The sequence below is a fragment of the Brassica napus genome, chromosome C7, assembly GCF_020379485.1.
Source record: "Brassica napus cultivar Da-Ae chromosome C7, Da-Ae, whole genome shotgun sequence".
NCBI lineage: Eukaryota > Viridiplantae > Streptophyta > Magnoliopsida > Brassicales > Brassicaceae > Brassica > Brassica napus.
In genome coordinates this window covers 8,902,112-8,919,299 of record NC_063450.1, presented here as the reverse complement: position 1 = coordinate 8,919,299, position 17,188 = coordinate 8,902,112, and the positions used below count along the sequence as shown (strand labels likewise).

At 44.2% G+C, this 17,188-nt stretch overlaps 2 protein-coding genes across 2 annotated transcripts; both read right to left on the bottom strand.

Annotated features, from left to right (window-relative positions):
• Nucleotides 1–1,100: 1,100 nt before the first annotated feature.
• Nucleotides 1,101–2,660, bottom strand: LOC125590393. The gene has a single exon (XM_048763951.1). The coding sequence runs from the start codon at nucleotides 2,658–2,660 to the stop codon at nucleotides 1,101–1,103; it is 1,560 nt and encodes a 519-aa protein (XP_048619908.1).
• An 8,152-nt stretch (nucleotides 2,661–10,812) lies between these two features.
• On the bottom strand, nucleotides 10,813–12,148 carry LOC106412593. The gene is made up of 2 exons (XM_013853514.2): nucleotides 11,495–12,148; nucleotides 10,813–11,358 (listed from the first exon to the last, which is right to left on the bottom strand). The coding sequence occupies exons 1-2, from the start codon at nucleotides 12,146–12,148 to the stop codon at nucleotides 10,813–10,815; spliced, it is 1,200 nt and encodes a 399-aa protein (XP_013708968.2).
• Between the last annotated feature and the right edge of the window lie 5,040 nt (nucleotides 12,149–17,188).

Below are 17,188 nucleotides of genomic sequence, written 5' to 3'. Positions count from 1 at the left end.
AGTATACGAGTATACGTACCCATCCCCCCCCCTTTTTTTAAGATGGGGGGATAGCTGAACTCGCTGGGCGAGCTGCCTACGTACCCTTTTTTCGGGGATCAAGCCATCTCGTAGTTCTTTGGATTCACTTTACGATTAGTGGTAGTATTTCTTAAGATGCATCGCGTTCCAGGTTCTTTGGATCTTGACGTCCTGCATGTTTGCGATTTGGTATGATCCTGGTCGGAATACCTTTATGACCTTGTATGGACCTTCCCAGTTTGCTCCCAGTTTTCCTGCGTTACGTTCGGCAGTGTTTTGGAAGACTTTGCGAAGGACCAGGTCGCCTTCTTTGAACCTGCGATGGCGAACGTTTGAGTTGTAGTATTTTGCGGCAGCGTGCTGGTAATTTTGGATCCGTATGAGAGCTTGATCTCGCCGCTCGTTAATAAGATCGAGTTCATCCAGCAGCATTGCGCTGTTAAGATCTTCTCGTTCGGGGAGGAATCTTCTCCGTACTCCGAGAAATTCTACTTCCGCGGGGACCATACATTCCGTTCCGTAAACGAGGGCGAATGGGGTTTCACCCATAGCCCGTCTCGGGGTCGTATGATGCGACCAAAGAACTCCTTCGAGCTCTTCTGCCCATCGCCCCTTTTTGGCTTCTAAGCGCTTTTTTAACCCGTCGAGGACGGTTTTGTTGATGGTCTCTGCCTGGCCATTGCACTGCGGATATCTGGGAGTCGACTTGGTCAGTCGTATCTTCCACTTCTCGCAGAATGCTTCGAATCGGGTAGAGATGAACTGAGATCCGTTGTCTGTCACGATTTTGTAAGGGACCCCGTGTCTGGTGATGATGTTCTTCCATACGAAGTTCTCGACTTGTACGTCTTTGATACTTGCGTAGGAATCTGCCTCTACCCACTTGGAGAAGAAATCCGTGAGGACCAGGAGGAAGCGTTTCTGCTTCGAGTTGTGTAATGGCCAGACGATATCCATGGACCATCGCATGAAGGGATACGGAGACGAGATGGACGAGAGGACTTCCGCGGGTTGATGGATTGTCGGCGCGTGCCTTTGGCATTTTTCGCACTTCCGTGTGAACTTCTCGCAGTCTTTGATCATAGTCGGCCAGTAATAACCATGGCCTTTTTTTTTACGGCGAGAGATCTTCCGCCGGAGTGGTTCCCACATGATCCGGAATGAACCTCCTCCATTACTCTTCTTGCTTTTTCGCCTTCGGCGCAGGTCATGAGTGGGCTGGAGAATCTCAATTTGTATATTTCTCCTTCTACCGTTACATATCGCGCGGCCAAGGTCTTGATTTTGCGGGCCGCCCATTTCTCAGTGGGAAGCGTTCCGTTGATTATGTATGCTCGGATTGGTTCTAGCCATGGGCTGTCGCAGCCGTATTCCGACTGATCCACGTTTTCTTCTGGTGGGTCTTCGACTTCCTCCGCATTTTCGATTTGTGCTCGAATCAGATTGGCAACCACTGGTGGTCCGATGCTTGGGTGTTCGATGAACTCGACGGGGATTACTCGTCTTAGTCTAGAATCCGAACTTGATGCGAGTGTGGCCAAGGCATCCGCCTGAGTGTTTTCCGAGCGAGGAATCCTAGTGAGGGCGAAGTGGTTGAAGTCTCGGGAGAGGTCTTGGATGAGTTTTAGATATGCATCCATTCTTTCGTCCCTCGCTTCGTATTCTCTGCTGTACTGATTTGCGACTAACTGAGAGTCACAGTAAGCGTGAATGTTGCGGATCTTAAGCCCATGGGCTAATCGTAATCCTGCGACGAGTGCTTCATATTCGGCCTCGTTGTTCGACGCATGGAATTCCAATCGGAACGATTGTTCCAAGACTTCGCCGGTCGGAGACGTGAGCCAGATTCCGATCCCGGATCCTTGTTTGGACGATGATCCGTCGACGTGAAGGATCCAGGTTGAGTCCGGTTCCGTGTTTGTCATATCCCCCATGGGCAATTCTACCAAGAAGTCCGCTAGTACTTGAGATTTTGCGCAGGTTCTTGGGCGGTACTCCACGTCGTACTCGCTTAGTTCGATTGCCCATTTTGCGAGTCGTCCTGACTGACTCGGACTGTGCAAGATCGTTCGCAGCGGGAAGGTGGTGAGGATTATTATGGTATGCAACTGAAAGTACGGCCGGAGTTTCCTTGCCGATGTCACAACTGCGAATGCTAGTTTCTCCATCAGGGGATACCGGGTCTCAGCGTCCAGTAACATTTTGCTTATGTAGAAGATTGTTTTTTTCTCACCATGTTCCTCTCTAATCAAAAAACCGCTTACCGCTGTTGTGGAGACTGCGATGTACAGGAACAAGGGTTCTCCCTCCACTGGTTTTGCGAGGACGGGAGGAGTGGCTAGGTAACGTATTAGCTGTTGGAAAGCTTTCTCACATTCCTCCGACCATTCGAACTTCTTATTCCCTTTCAGTGTGTCGTAGAAAGGAAGATACTTATCCGTTGAGCGCGAGATGAAACGGTTAAAGGCCGCAACTCTTCCGGTTAGCCTTTGGACTTCCCGTTTTGTCCTTGGCGAGACCATCTCTATTAACGCGTTTATCTGCTTAGGATTGGCTTCGATCCCACGACGCATGACTAGGTACCCAAGAAATTCTCCTGATGCCACCGCGAATCTACACTTTGCAGGGTTCAGTTTCATGTTGTGGGCGTTAAGTTTTGCAAAGCACTCCTCCTAATGGGAGACGTGGTCGTGCTCGTCAAGAGACTATACGAGCATGTCATCGATGTATACCTCCATAGTCTTGCCGAGCTGTTCGGAGAAAATTCGATTGACAAGTCGCTGGTAAGTGGCGTCTGCATTCTTGAGACCGAAAGGCATTACTTTGTAGCAATATGTTCCTCGATCGGTGATGAACGCAGTTTTCTCACGATCGTCGGGATTCATCATGATCTGATTGTACCCAGAGAAGGCATCCATAAATGATAAGAGTTTGTTCCCTGCTGTTGCTTCGACCAGTCGGTCGATGTGCGGGAGTGGGAAGCAATCCTTTGGACAGGCCTTGCTGAGATCGGTGAAATCGACGCATACTCGCCATTTTCCGTTTTTCTTTTTGACCACGACCGGTTTAGCGAGCCAGTCTGGATACCTAACTTTTGTTATTGATCCGACCTTCAGGAGTCTTTCGACTTCCTCATTTACCGCGGTGGCACGCTCCGGTCCTAGCTTCCGCCTTTTTTGTTTGACAGGTCTGTAAGTCGGATCGATGTTAAGCTCATGACACGTTATGCCGATATCGGTCCCTGGCATGTCTTCCGCGGCCCAAGCGAACGCATTGAGGTTCTTTTTGAGACAGGCGATGAGCTATGTCTTTAGTGGCTCGCGGAGGTTGGCTCCAATCTCGACACATCGTTCCGGAGAGGATTCATCGAGGCAGATCGAAATTACCGGTTCGCATGTCGATTCGCGCTTCCCTTCTATGGCTTCGGCCCTTTGAGATTGCCAGAAGACTTCCGAGTCTCGTTCCGGGGCTTTCTCATCGAGAGTCAGCTTTCTTTTCTTTTTATGGGAAGTTTCGATCGCCAAGTTTTTTCTTTTTAACTGGGCGGCGAAACATACTTGCGACATCCTGCGGTCTCCTTGTATAGTTTCGACTCAACAAGGGGTTGGAAACTTAAGGCACAGATCGAATGTCGAAGGGATCGCTCGCATGGAATTCAGCCATGGAGTACCGACGATCGCGTTGTACGATGTTGGGCGGTCGATGACTAAGAATTCCATGACTTTGGTGACGCTCCCGGCTTTAACAACGAGGTCGATCGAGCCGAGAGTCATAGTAGCATTTCCCGAGAGTCCGAATACCAGGCTAGGTCTTTCCGTAACGGCGCACAGATCGATCTCCATTCTTTCGAGGGTGCTTTTGTAGATAATATTGGCCGAGCATCCGGTGTCGACCAACACTCTCGCTATGTCGATGTCCTGGATCGTCAGCTCGATGAAAAGGAGATCGTTGTGGGGTTTTGCCTGATCGGCCGTTGCCCGGTCCTTGAAAGAAACGACATCGTTAGCTGTTGGAGCAGACATCCTGTGTCTTTTATCTTTTAGTGATTTTTGAGTTAGAGAATTCGTCAAACCCCCCCCCTCCTTCTAGCTCCAAACTGTAAGAACCGAAATTCACACCGTCGATTATAATAAATAATAATGGAGGAAAACCGAGTGAACCCATTTTTCCTTGAAGGTCTGAATTCTCTGCGTAATCACTTTAGAACGATAAAAAGATAGATAATCGCTCAGAGGCGTTTTATTGAATAGTATGAATACAAGATTTCTCCGAGAGGAGTAGAGATATGCTAACTATCGGAACAACAGGACAAGAGGCGGCCAAGACGTCCTAAGCCTTGTCGTGCTAGTCTAACCACCTAAGCCCTAAGTTCTCTAAGCTAGCAGGAGTTCTCTAAGTCTAAATTCTCGGATCCCTTTTTCTTCTGCTCCTGCTCTCCTTATATAGTCGCTCTAGGTCGGTGGCCCATCCTTCGCCTTCGGGCCCAAGTCTATCTCTTTCGGGAATATTCCATTTTTTGTCGATCTTGATAGTTATCCTCGAATCTTTACATTTATCGTATTTCTGCGAGTTGAACTAGATCGAATGTTACAAATGAGATCGATAAAGAAAGGATCTAAAATGGGAATGGAAACAAGGTCGATGTATGTTTGTAGCTCTCTCTATGTTTTTCAACGTGTCTTGCTTCATGTTTGTTCCTCTCTCTTTATAGTGAGTCGACTTCGTCATCTTCGTAACTGCTCCGCGATCTTCGTTTCTTGTTGTGCGATCTCCGGGACCTCGAAGTCTCCGTCTCGAGCTCGAACGCTTGCTGTGGGCTTTAGTTCTTAACGGTCCATATCTTTGATTCCGGCCCATTAATGTATTGACCGAAATTGGGTCCAACAGACGTAACCCTAGTTCTAATTGTTTTCTCCGCCTCTCTCTCTCTCTCACGACGAACACAAAGGCGATTTCAGAGTCCCTCGGTAAAATCAACAGCAAGACCAGCCACCGGTGAAATCGGGAACGGAACCTCTTTGTCTTTCTCCGACATCGCTAGAACCGAAGGTAAAGTCAAAACTTTCTCCTTTCCAATTTTATCGGGTCTCTCTTTGTATGCTATTTTCTCCTACTAAATCTAATTGCTTTCTCCGCCTCCCTCTCTCGGCGAAGGCAATTTTGCAGCTTCTCTTGGTGAAATCAACGGCAAGACCAGCCACCGGGAAATCGAATCTCTCTTCCAGCAGAACCCCTTTGTCTTTCTCCAACATCTCTAGCACGAAAGGTAAAGTCAAAACTTTCTCCTTCCAATTTGATCGACTATCTCTTTGTGTGTTCCTTTCTTAGGATTAATAGTTATGTTGTTCTATTTGTTAACTGATTTCGTTAATAGAATGAAGTAATCGGGTTTTCAACTTTTTTAGTTTGATTTCATTCAATATGTGTTTGTAACTTTTTAACTGAATGAAGGAATCAGGGTGTTGAGTTGTTGTAATTTTAGTTTGATTTCATTCCTTTTTATGATCAAAATGAAAGTGTGTGTTTTTCACTTCTGGATTTGTTTGATTTTTGATTTATCTTAATTCAAATTTTGTAGGAAAAATGTCATTTATGTGTACATTTGTTTGAAATCTTGTTTAAGGATGTATATTGTTAGGGGATTTTTGTGTAAACTCTTTTAGAGTACCACAGAATGATGGATAAGCTAGAGAATCGTATGTGTTTTGAGTAGGATTGTATGTTTCGTGAGGATTTGGATAAAGTAATAAGAAGATAGGCTTAAAGAAACGTTTTATTAGGTAGAACAAGCGAGAGTAAACAAGGTTACAAAGTATTAGGTAAGAACCCTAATTCTAGCTGTCTAACCCTAGTCTATAAGCCTTGGAGAAGTCGATCCCTTGCTTTTGGGACTTAGGAGCCCTTATATAGTCGCCTTGAAGTCGGTTTGATTTAGGTTGAACTCTTCCATATTCGGAAATATGGAAGGTTCTCCTTATCGGAAATCTTCCATTTCTTGGAATGGAGGTCGGTCCCTGGGACTGGTCCCAGGGTTCCTTTTAGCGGGGACCTGGAGCATTCCTTTATCGGGGACCCGGGGACCTGGGTCCTGCCCGAAGTCTGGAGGAAATGATACCGGGGTATTTTTCCCTAACAGTTTGCCCCTTATTGCTCGATTTCGTCATCGAACTCTGGGAATAACCTGTGCACTCAAGTCAACCGGGGTTGCTCATTCTCAGCAGGCTCCCCTTTAGGCAGGACTCTGCTCCATCGGTCTCGCTGTCCTGGGTTCCACTCAAGCCGGACCTCATTCTGAACCCAGGTAAGGATTGGTTCCTCCTTATTTGGCCGGAGCCTAATAGTAGCGTCTTGAATTTTCTGGAGATGACGAGGCTGGAGAGAGTTCTTGTTAGAGAAAACCAAAGTCTTCAATATGCGCTGGAATCCCTTGGGCCGGAGAAGTAATGCTGGTAGGGTGGTCCTCAGAGTTCCATTAGTTCCTCGGGTCCCTGAGACTGGGTAGGAAGAGGAAAGGACCTCCAATACCTCCAGATTCGCTTTCCCGCATGGATTCTCTTTTCGACGCGTGTAAGGCGTGTTTAGGGTTTTCGGTTCTATCTCTCCGTTTTTGCCGCCAGACATTTTCAGTTTCCTTTTCTCTTGCTACGAAAATTTCTCGCGATCTCCACATCTCAGTTCGGGTCTTCATTCCACAGGTAACATTTTCTTTCTCCTCTTACGCTTGCTTTTAGGCCCTTCCTTCCAATCCTTTCTGTTTCTGAGATGAAGGCTGAGTCGGGTCTCTCCCCAGATTCTTCTTCCATAGGTAGTAGAGTTAGATCTAGCAAGGTGAAGGACGTGGTTGCTCCGTCAGTGTCCATGGACTCTTCTGACTCTTCTATGGATTTAACTGCTGAGGTGGAAGATCCTAAAGCTATTGTTGCCCGGAATAATTTGCCCGTCGTGGAGGGAAACCGGTACCCTCCGATAGGCCCTCCTTCGGTAATAGGGGTTGAGGAGGATTCAGACTGGAGGATGAAGTATAATCTCCCTGCTGACGTCATCATCCGAGTGCCAGGTCCAGAAGATAGGGTCTCGGATTTTGGCGTGGATGAAGTTCCTGTATACGAGGGTTACTTCGAGTCAGGTTTCAGGGATCGAGTCCCTTCTTTGGTGGCCAAGATATCGGAAACCTTGGAGATTTCCCCAGGTCAATTGAACCCTCCGGCTTGGAGAACTTTGATAGCCTTGCAAAATTTGGGTGATCTCCAAGGGCTCGTAATCGGGGTGGCTGCGGTTTTGTGCTCTTATTCTGTTTCTCCTTTAAGCGGCGCAGAATGGAGGTACTATCTTCGTCCTCGGGGCAAGGATCCTCCTGTTAGGGAAGTTCCTAAGAGAGAGAGGAAGCGTCTTCCAGCTTTTGCTGGAAACTGGACTGAGAAGTTTGCCTTCATGCGACTTCCATGATTTTTACCTATATGGCAACTAGAGGGTAGGCTAGCTGTAGGAGTCACGAAGGTCCTTTAGGCGAAGAAGGTATTGATAGTCTCTTGTTTTCTTGCTGCAGATTTGCCTCGTGTGGACTACTCTTCCGGGAGGGAGACCATAGAGCGGGTGTTGAGGCTTCCTATCGAGCGACGCTAGATTCCTTTTCTCGAAAGCAAGGCGGCGTTAAAGCGTTGCAGCATCTAGGGTAAGCCTTTCATTCTCTTTCATTTTTCCCTTATAGTCATTGACTGGATTTGCTTTTGCATTTTAGGTGAGATGTCGGGATCCAAAGGTGACGAGGCGTTAGCGGAATACAAGAAGGCTCTTGAGGTGTTGTCTGCGTGAAAGTCCGCTCCTAAGCGAGCTGCCTCTGTCGATGACGATGAGGTTCAGTTTCTCAGGAGCAGCAAACGTATGACGGTTGCTGCTACTGCTCCTTCCTCTTCTAAAAAGAAATCCAAGGCTTCGGGCTCTTCTCCTTCTGCCTCTTATGATTGGACCACAGTGCTTACCAACCTTAACACAAAGGTATTTCCTTCGACTCCAGTGCTCTTGACGTCAGAGGAAGATTCCTCCGTGGCCATTCAGTCGCTTCAGGGTGACTTGCTTCAGGTAATGCTCCATATGACTTTTTTTTTTTGGTTATGTTTATTGATTAGATCTCATGGGCAGGTGGCGTCTCAATTGTTCCATCTTGGGGAGAGGATGGTAGGTGCGGCTTCGACGAAAGCCGAGATGGATGCTCTGGCCTCCCATCTGCGCGAGGAAAAGGATGTTGCTCTAGCCAAGGATAAGGAGATTAAGGCTTTGAGGCTCAAGGCGAGGAACCAGGAGGAAGCAAAGAGAACTGGCAGCAACGGAGAATGTCTCTCTGAGGGGTCAGCTAAAGAACAGGGAAGAGGAGCTGAACGATCTGAAGGATACTGCGGAGACCTTTGAGGCAGAGAAGGCGATGGCGGTGAATGGTGCCAAGGTCATGGCTCGATGGAAGCTGATGCGGGAGTGGCTTAATGGCCAGACCGACAGTTGGGATCCTGTGAACGTCCTGGAGCAGTACAAAATGGTGAAGATCACTGAGGCCGAGCTTCTAGGACTCCCCACTCCTTCCTTTGAGGGTGAACCGCAGGTCCCTGGCGACATGGAGGCGGAGAAGACGCCGGAGCCCGCTGCTGATGACCCTCCTGCCAGCTGATTCCAATCTCTATCCTCTGAACTCTTGACCCCATGAAAGGGTCTCTTTTTATTTTGTAACTGCCCTCGGTGAGGGTTTAAGACTTTGAATCAGGCCCCTGTGCCTTTTTGTTTTGTTGTGTTTAAACAATGGCCCTGCTGTGGCTGCTTAAGAATGCTTTTGGATTTTTGCATCTCTCACTTGCTTGTTGTCGACCTTGACCTCTATTCTTGATGGACCTTTCGTCCTTTAAGCCCGGAGTTTTGGCTTTCTTCTGTGATTGCCCCTTCTTTGCAGGTTGCGGAATGATCTCGGGGTTTCAAAGCTTGATTCACGGAGATGAATTAGAGAGCTGATGAATACTGCGCGAGAAATCTAAGCGTTGGTGTGGAGAAAACTCTTCGAGTATCTTCTTGCAAGATCCGAGCCGCGTGGGCTTTAGGTGCTGGGATTCCCTGGAACCCTCGGTCTTTTAGATTCTTGGCTGGTTCCCTATGCCTTGGACCCTAGGATCGCTTGGGGAACTGATGGGTTATTGACCTTGAGGCCTTTCTGAGCCCGGAGTTCTTTCTCAGAACCCGGAATATTAGTTTTAAAGGACCGTATTCTGCCATCCTAGGCGAGGCCACTATCGGTACCTGTTGGGATTTCGTATTCTGCCGCTCGGAAGCTGGCCACTATCGAGTTCCCGTGATGCACGCTGCTTCTGCATGAAGCCACTATCAGACTTAGAGGGTGCTGGTATGGGTGAAAACCCAAGTGCCAGGCTTACGCTGCTTTCCACGTCTGGAGAAGCAGGATATTATAGGGTTCTCCCGGACTTTTGCACTTTTGCTCCTTACTATCGCAGTACTTTTGCAATTATACCTTGTGTCCCCTGTATTATTTAGCACGTAGCGTTTAATACAGGTACTTTTCACGTTTGGGTATTTATTTTAGTTTGGGACCCCGATGTGCCTGAGGCTATACAGGGGTTTTAGGTAGTTTTGACGGTATACTCGGGCTTGCGCAGACCCATTCCTGCCTTATGTCTCATACCCGTTTTGTGGTTGCACCACTTTTTCATTGAGGGTTGGCCAGGATTGGAGGTCGCTTGGACCTGATCCAGCTCGTTTGCCCCTTTAAGTATTATGATATTCCTACTATTCTTTTATAGTCGAAACTATTTTATTGCATAAGCTTTGTTCGGAGACGTTTCAGCGTGCATAGGAGTAGGAAAACATAATGCTTAAATAATAAGTAATAAAAATCCTGGTCCGGAGACCGTACAAGACATCAGCTTGCGAGGTACCCCGGTGGTTAGGCCATGTTTTACCTTTCTTATGTAGCCCATAGGCTCTGTTTTGCTATTTGGATAAGTGCCCCTGCTGGAGGATTCCTCTTTCTTGCTGCGGTCCCTGGCGGTACTCCATGGTCGGGACCAGTCCTCTGGGTACTGCTTCTCCCTTGGGTATGGGGACCGTGACCGAGATTTGTCTCGTGCCCCAGCTTCTGTAGATTCTCTTGCTATTGGGGATTCGCGGCCAGTGTTTCCTGGTGATGAAGGTTCTCAGCACGGTCATGAGATGGGTAGTCGCATTCATCCAACGGAGCGACTAGGTTTGAAGAACTCTGGCTTGGCTAGGTATCTTTGTTCTCCGTTGGCAGGGTACCCTCTGCCCCAGATCCGTCCGATATGATTTCATAGGAGGTCTCCTCACGTTGCTTATGCCCCGCTTCTTTTGTTGCGAGACCATCGGTTGGTAGCTGGCGAGATCCATGCGGGGTGGAGGATGAGGATCTTGCGAGGTCCCTGTCTTCTGAACAGGTACCGCTTTGGAAGACCTTGAGTGAGACCATGCGAAGCGGTCGATACTGGTCCTTAGGTGGTCCCTCACGTGATTCGGGGTCCGCTTCCTCTGAACCGATCGCCATTCGCCAGACCTCTTGACCTCTGGTCCTTGGGTTTGCGGGACCTGAGGTCTCTTATGTAATTGCTATAAGACCTTGGTCTTTCCCTTTAAGGTGGTCTGGTAGCAGGATCGAGAATTCTCCTGATCTCCTTTTATTATTCAGATGCCCCAGGGTGTAAGGAATTTCACCATTTGATGAAGGGTTGAAGGGACTGCTCCCATGTCGTGAATCCAGGGTCTTCCTAGGATCATGTTGTATGCTTATTGACTGTCGACGACCAGGAACTTGGTAGACATGTTGATCCCTTCAGCGTACACTGGGAGAGTGACCTCTCCAGCTGTTTGCTTAACTTTGCCGCTGAATCCGATGAGTGGAGTTATTTTGCGCGTCAGGGTGCTCTCCTCCAGCCCTAGGTCCTGGTAAGCAGTCTGGAAGATGATGTTGCTGGAGCTACCATTGTCCACTAGTATTATTTTTACCAAGCAGTTTGCTACGGTGAGCGAGATGACCAAGGCATCGTGGTGGGGAGCCAAGATCTTCTCTTGCTCCTTAGCCGTGAAGCTTATTTCGCCGGTACCTAGGAGCAAGTGCTTTGGTTTGGTCGTCTCCAGGCCGTGCTTGGTGTTGCAGGTGCTTTTCTTGGCAGCTGCATGACTCACACAGCTTATCTCCGAACCTCCGGATATGACATGGATCACTCGGTCCTGGCGAGGTGGTGAGGCGGGTATAGCTCCAGAGGATTTCGCCGGCACCTCTTTATTTAGATGGTTCTTGGCTTTTTCTGAGAGGAATTCCCAGAGATGCCCCTTTTGGAGTAGTTCATTGACCTCGATCCTTAGAGCGACGCAGTCTTCAGTTTTGTGACCGTTGTCGCGATGGAAGTCGCACCAGAGGCCAGGGTTCCGGAACGAGTCAGGTGTTCATCTTTTGAGGCCACTTGACCTGTTGGCCCATCTGCCTCAAGACATTGACTAGCTCCGATGTGGATATCGAGAGATGGGAGATGTCGGGCCAAGTGGATACCGACATTCCTTCTTCCTTTTCCAGGGGTCGGTACTGGAACCTGCCCAGGTTTCTGTTCCCGGAGTCCTTGGTCGCTCTTTGGGAGGATCTTTCATCCCGATTTCCATGATACGATCGAGCCGACTTTTGGTTCTGCTTCGGCTCGGCCTTAGAGCGGCTAGCGACGTCTTCTTCCCACTTCACTTGCGCCCAGGCCCGGGATAACACGTCTTCCATGGTCTTGCAGGGATACATGGTTAGTTCTTTGTAGAGGCCCCCGTCTGGAAGCAGGCCCCTTTTGAAGGCAGAGATCGCGGTAGGAATGCTGCACTCGGGAACTGCCACCTTTTCTTGGTTGTAGCGGGCTATGTAATCTCGAAGGACGAACCTGGGTGTTGAAACGACGCTTCTTGTTGCCTGGCCTACTGCGGGCTTGGTTTTGATCCCGGAGGACCGTATTCTCCGACTGCAACTGGCTGAGCTTCTCGGCACCTTCTCCAGCTGTTTGGAATGTTCGTCAAGTTTCTCCTTCGGACTCTGGACTTCTGAAGAGAGGTTGGGGTTTTCCCCGGTTGCTTCCCGAGTTCGATTCATCTCGGTTATTTGGCTCTGGATGCCGTCAGCTTGCTTCTAGAGTTCAGCTACCCTTTGAGCATCATCGGATGGCTCGTTATGCTCGTCCACCGTCATCGTCACGTAGTTTGATTACTCCCCTCTTTCTAGCGCCAAACTGTTAGGGGATTTTTGTGTAGGCTCTTTTAGAGTACCACGGAACGATGGATAAGCTAGAGAATCGTATGTGTTTTGAGTAGGATTGTATGTTTCGTGAGGATTTGGGTAAAGTAATAAGAAGATAGGCTTAAAGAAACGTTTTATTAGGTAGAACAAGCGAGAGTAAACAAGGTTTCAAAGTATTAGGTAAGAACCCTAATTCTAGTTCTCTAACCCTAGTCTCTAAGCCTTGGAGAAGTCGATCCCTTGCTTTTGGGACTTAGGAGCCCTTATATAGTCGCCTTGAAGTCGGTTTGATTTAGGCTAAACTATTCCATATTCGGAAATATGAAAGGTTCTCCTTATCGGAAATCTTCCATTTTTTGGAAGGAAGGTCGGTCCCTGGGACTGGTCCAAGGGTTCCTTTTAACGGGGACCTGGAGCGTTCCTTTATCGGGGACTCAGAGACCTGGGTCCTGCCCGGAGGCTGGAGGAAATGATACCGGAGTATTTTTCCCTAACATATATGTTATTATGAACATAATTTTCAAAGCGTTATTAATTGAATTTCGGAAGCGAACAAAATTGAAAGTGTTTGTGTTTGTGAATGTTTATTGATTTGTTTTTTTATCTGTCTTCTGTTAGTTTTTGTTTCACTCTTAAGTTTGTTTCTTTTGACTTAAATCAATTTCTTTTCTCTTTTGTAGATATGGTTTCAATGCTACCTAAGGGTTTATACTAAGAGGGTTTCAAACCTCAGGTCAAGGTCAAGAAGATCCACAACAGCTGCCGCATAACACTTCTCAAAATTCTGAAGAAAGCTATGTCTGAAGAATACACAGACGTGAAGAGAGATCATGTATTCACATCTATGTCAGTTTACATAAGTGTTATTAATATATGTATCAGTTATAAAATAATAAAGATACTATTTTTGTTAATATTATAATATTTTATTATATAATTATAATGAATTAATTCTAATTTATGTTACTTTTAAACGCATGTTAAAATATCAGAAAAACATTGTTATACTTTAATAATTTTAAATAAAAACAACGAAACTAAAATTGTTTACTAAATAATAATTATAAAATTATTAATTAATAATAGTTCTTTAATTTGTGTCTTCAACTTAACTACCATTTCAGAATTTTCTATCTCTAGTCTAGTTGTGGTTGAGCATCTCACTAATTTTGATGATGTTCTCCTCCTGAACGCTGTGGACCAAAAACTTGAACAAGTTTATCATCCAAGTTAATTGTAACATTGTTGTGTCGCGCGTGCGGATTTTTTAACTTAGAAAAGTTGTAAGTGCTTCCTAGAAAAAGCATAAATAGGTGCCAAACTAATCGACTAAGAAAAAAAATGAATGGTGCAAGACTAACTGCTCGTATTTGTGCATCCTCTCATGCAAAGCTGCCATTAAGTTTCGTGCAAATCTCAGTGAAAAACTCTGTTTGGCATAGTGGTTTTTCCTGTCTTTATTTTCTTCACAAAACAAGAATAAAAAAATATACATTATCAGTATAATAAACTAGTTTTATATCGTAATTACATGTTACTTACAATCTCACTTATTCTCCTTGAAAATATATTTTCCACATAAGTGAGGCATAGCAGGTTTTTTTTTTTGTTCTTTGTATTCCGCTTTTACATTTTCTGAAACCTCACATATTAAAAATTTGCATTTGAAACCTCACATATTCCATTTTTAGCAAATCTTATGTGAACGAAATTTTCTCCCATTGATCTGAAGGAACATTTTTGAGTCGATCTTGCAATTTTTCACTTATATTATTTTGTTTGTGTGTTTTCCAAAGATGTAGTATAACATCTTTGCACTTGCTTCCTAGTGCACTCATTGCATATTTTATTCTCATCATCAGATAATCAAACTAGAATTTGGATTGAAATGACAACGCATACAATGATTGATGAAGAAAAAATATTGGTTCAGAACATTGTTTGTTTAACATATATAGAGATAAATAGATGGTGGAAGTTACTGAATTACATCCCATGATTTCCTTTTAGTGTGAATATTAACTAACCTCCGATTGATGTAATTGATAGGCAGCAAATTCACATCATTAATTAATTGACCTAACCATGATCCAACTAAACCACCAGAACCTCCCAATTTGCTTCCACTAATTCGTCACTGCATAATCGCTTTGCTATTTTGAAATTTTCAAACAAATTTAGATGTCACTATTTTGTCTTGTGTAGATCAAAATACTTATATTAGTACAAATTTAACTTTTATCACTTCTAATGACTTTAACATAAACATTTATCAATATACCATGTATTTAAAATACAAATTTATCAGTTTTAATGTAAATTAAGTCTTTTAAGATATATAAAAGTAATAAAAAAAACTTTTGCCAAGGCCAATTTCATGGAAACACCAAAACATCAAATTTAGTATAATTTCATCTGCAATAAAACATTAAAAAATGAGACATTCCCACCAAATTTGGTGTTTTATGAGTAATATTATACTAAATTTGATTTAACCTTTATCACAATTCATCACCAAATACTAAAATAATATATTTTAATACTTTCATTTAATTGTAGGTATATTGGTATTATTAATTAGTTTTAAGTTATAGTTAAAATAAGTATATCATACTATCATACTATTTTGTATTTTTCATTTTTGCTTTTATTTTACTCAACATGAAATATTATTATTTTATTATTAATTAAGAATATAAGTAAATGCGTCTTATAAATTACATCAAACTGTTACGAGATAAAAATCACTTATTATTTATTTCATTTTTAAATGTATATATTTTAATTTCATCTAATATTTTATATTAAATTAATAAAATAATATATCTCCCAATAAGCATATCAGGGTTACATATTTTTAAATCTTAAAAAAAAATAAAAGAAAATTTTATTAAAATAAACTAATAATAAGTTAATAAAAAGAGATAAAATAAAAAGGAATTAACTTGATATATATATATGAGAACTATTTCAAAAATTAATGTGAAACAAATTAATTAAAATTATGTACTAAAGTACGCCAAGACATACAAATAGCGGTCACATCAAAATAAAACAGTTAACTAATGTAAAAAGAGGGTATGTCTTTCACCTCTTCATTCGGAAGTGGAGGCTTTAATTTGGGCAATGGAATGTATGAAGAATTTAAGACAGTTTCAAGTTACGTTTGCAACGGATTGTTCTCAATTGGTGAAGATGGTTTCGGAATCTGATGTTAGGAGTTTTCAAGGCTCCTAAGACAAATGTTGTAGTATAGTGATTGTCGAACCAGTTCTGAGGGATATCAAAGCACTGAGAATGCAAGTACTCACTTAATCTAAGTGCAACCAATGATTTAGATGGGTTTTAAGCTATGACTAAAACTAGAAAGCAATAACAGAATGATACTTCTTGACTAAGGGAAAAGAGAACTCATGGGCATAGGGATTAGACCTTGGGTGATCAAGTATCGAACTAAGGATGGCAAATGATCAATCAAACTATCAACCTTAAGCCTAGACACAATTCTAAGCAAGCTCTATGTCTAGATGAATGCTCATTTGCTAACATATCTCAAACATCAAATGTCTTTGGTTGAATAATATGAAAGCAATCATTACGAACAAGTCTATTAGCTATCTTAGCATCTTTAACAACAAATGTCTTTGGCAAAGTATACTAAAAGCCTAGGAGAGTTGTCTCAGGCATTTCATCAAACACCTTTTGGGTGGGAAATGCCTATTGATCAACTTTTGAGTGGCCAACTCAGAAGATGCATTATGAATACTCTACTAGCAAGGAACAAGAATGATCTACACTAAAACATCCTAGAACTAACCTAATCACCCTTGATCTCCCTAACCCATGAATTCAAAAGGTGATTACTCACTAATCTCCATGATTCCTCTTAAACCCATATTGGATTTCAGATTAATCATGTAGAGAAATAGATAAGAAATCAACAAGAACACAAGAACATAACAATCAAAATCCAAGAGATGAACTTCTCAAGAGAGTTTTTGTGTATTTCTCAATAGATCCAAAGATGGTCTGCCTGGTGGCTACAAAAGATGTTTAAAACATAGGTGTTTCCAAGTGCAAAACGTCCAAAATAAATTGCAAAAAGGTCCTCGGGAAATCATGATTTTCGGCAGCAAAGTAACGCGGAGCGACTTGCAGGTGTCGCTCCGGGAAGTCGCTCCAAGGCCGATTTTTGGTGTCTCCGGGTGAGAGGTCGCGAGCGACTTTGGTGTGTCGCTCCAACGGGTCGCTCTGGATCAGGAGCGACCTTGGTAGGTCGCTCTGAGAGGTCGCTCCAGGGTCATCTAAGACAGTTCGGAGTAACGAGAACGCGAGCGACTTCATGGCGTCGCTTTAGGAAGGTCGCTCTGAGAGGTGGGACACAGCGACTTCGTGATGTCGCTCCGGGAGGTCGCTCCCATGCTCTGCTCGTTTAATGATCACCTATTTCACCTCCTTCGAGCTCCAAATGCATCCAAATGTCCCTAAGAACTCCATGTGGCACTCCAGTACCTAATAGAGACTCATGTATGCAAAATGCAACCTAAACATGTCTAAATCCTAATCTCTATGATGAAAATGCACATGGATGAATAGATAAAACAATGCAAATATGCAAGATATCAACTCCCCCAAACTTGTTCTTTTACTTGTCCACAAGTGAACTTTCTAGAACTCATAGGGAGAGAGGTTTGAAGGTGAGAGCTCATAGCCAAAAGAAACACATAAAGCACTCAAATCAACATCTAAATTCAGCATTAGTACATCCTCTCTTATTATACTCTAGCTTCTCTAGGCCTATTCAACTCTTTTCATCCCTACACTCATCATCATGCATTCACACATGCAAATCAGCCAACTCTCAAGTTCATTAAGCATAGCATCAAGTGAATTCTT

What these genes read in the sequence shown, in the direction of transcription:
- LOC106412593 (XM_013853514.2), bottom strand. Translation starts at nt 12,148, where the DNA reads ATGAATCGAACTCGGGAAGCAACCGGGGAAAACCCCAACCTCTCTTCA. An exon ending in TGAGGCAGATGGGCCAACAG is followed by an intron (nt 11,359 to 11,494) that starts GTCAAGTGGCCT and finishes CTACTCCAAAAG; the next exon opens with GGGCATCTCTGGGAATTCCT.
- LOC125590393 (XM_048763951.1), bottom strand. Translation starts at nt 2,660, where the DNA reads ATGAAACTGAACCCTGCAAAGTGTAGATTCGCGGTGGCATCAGGAGAA.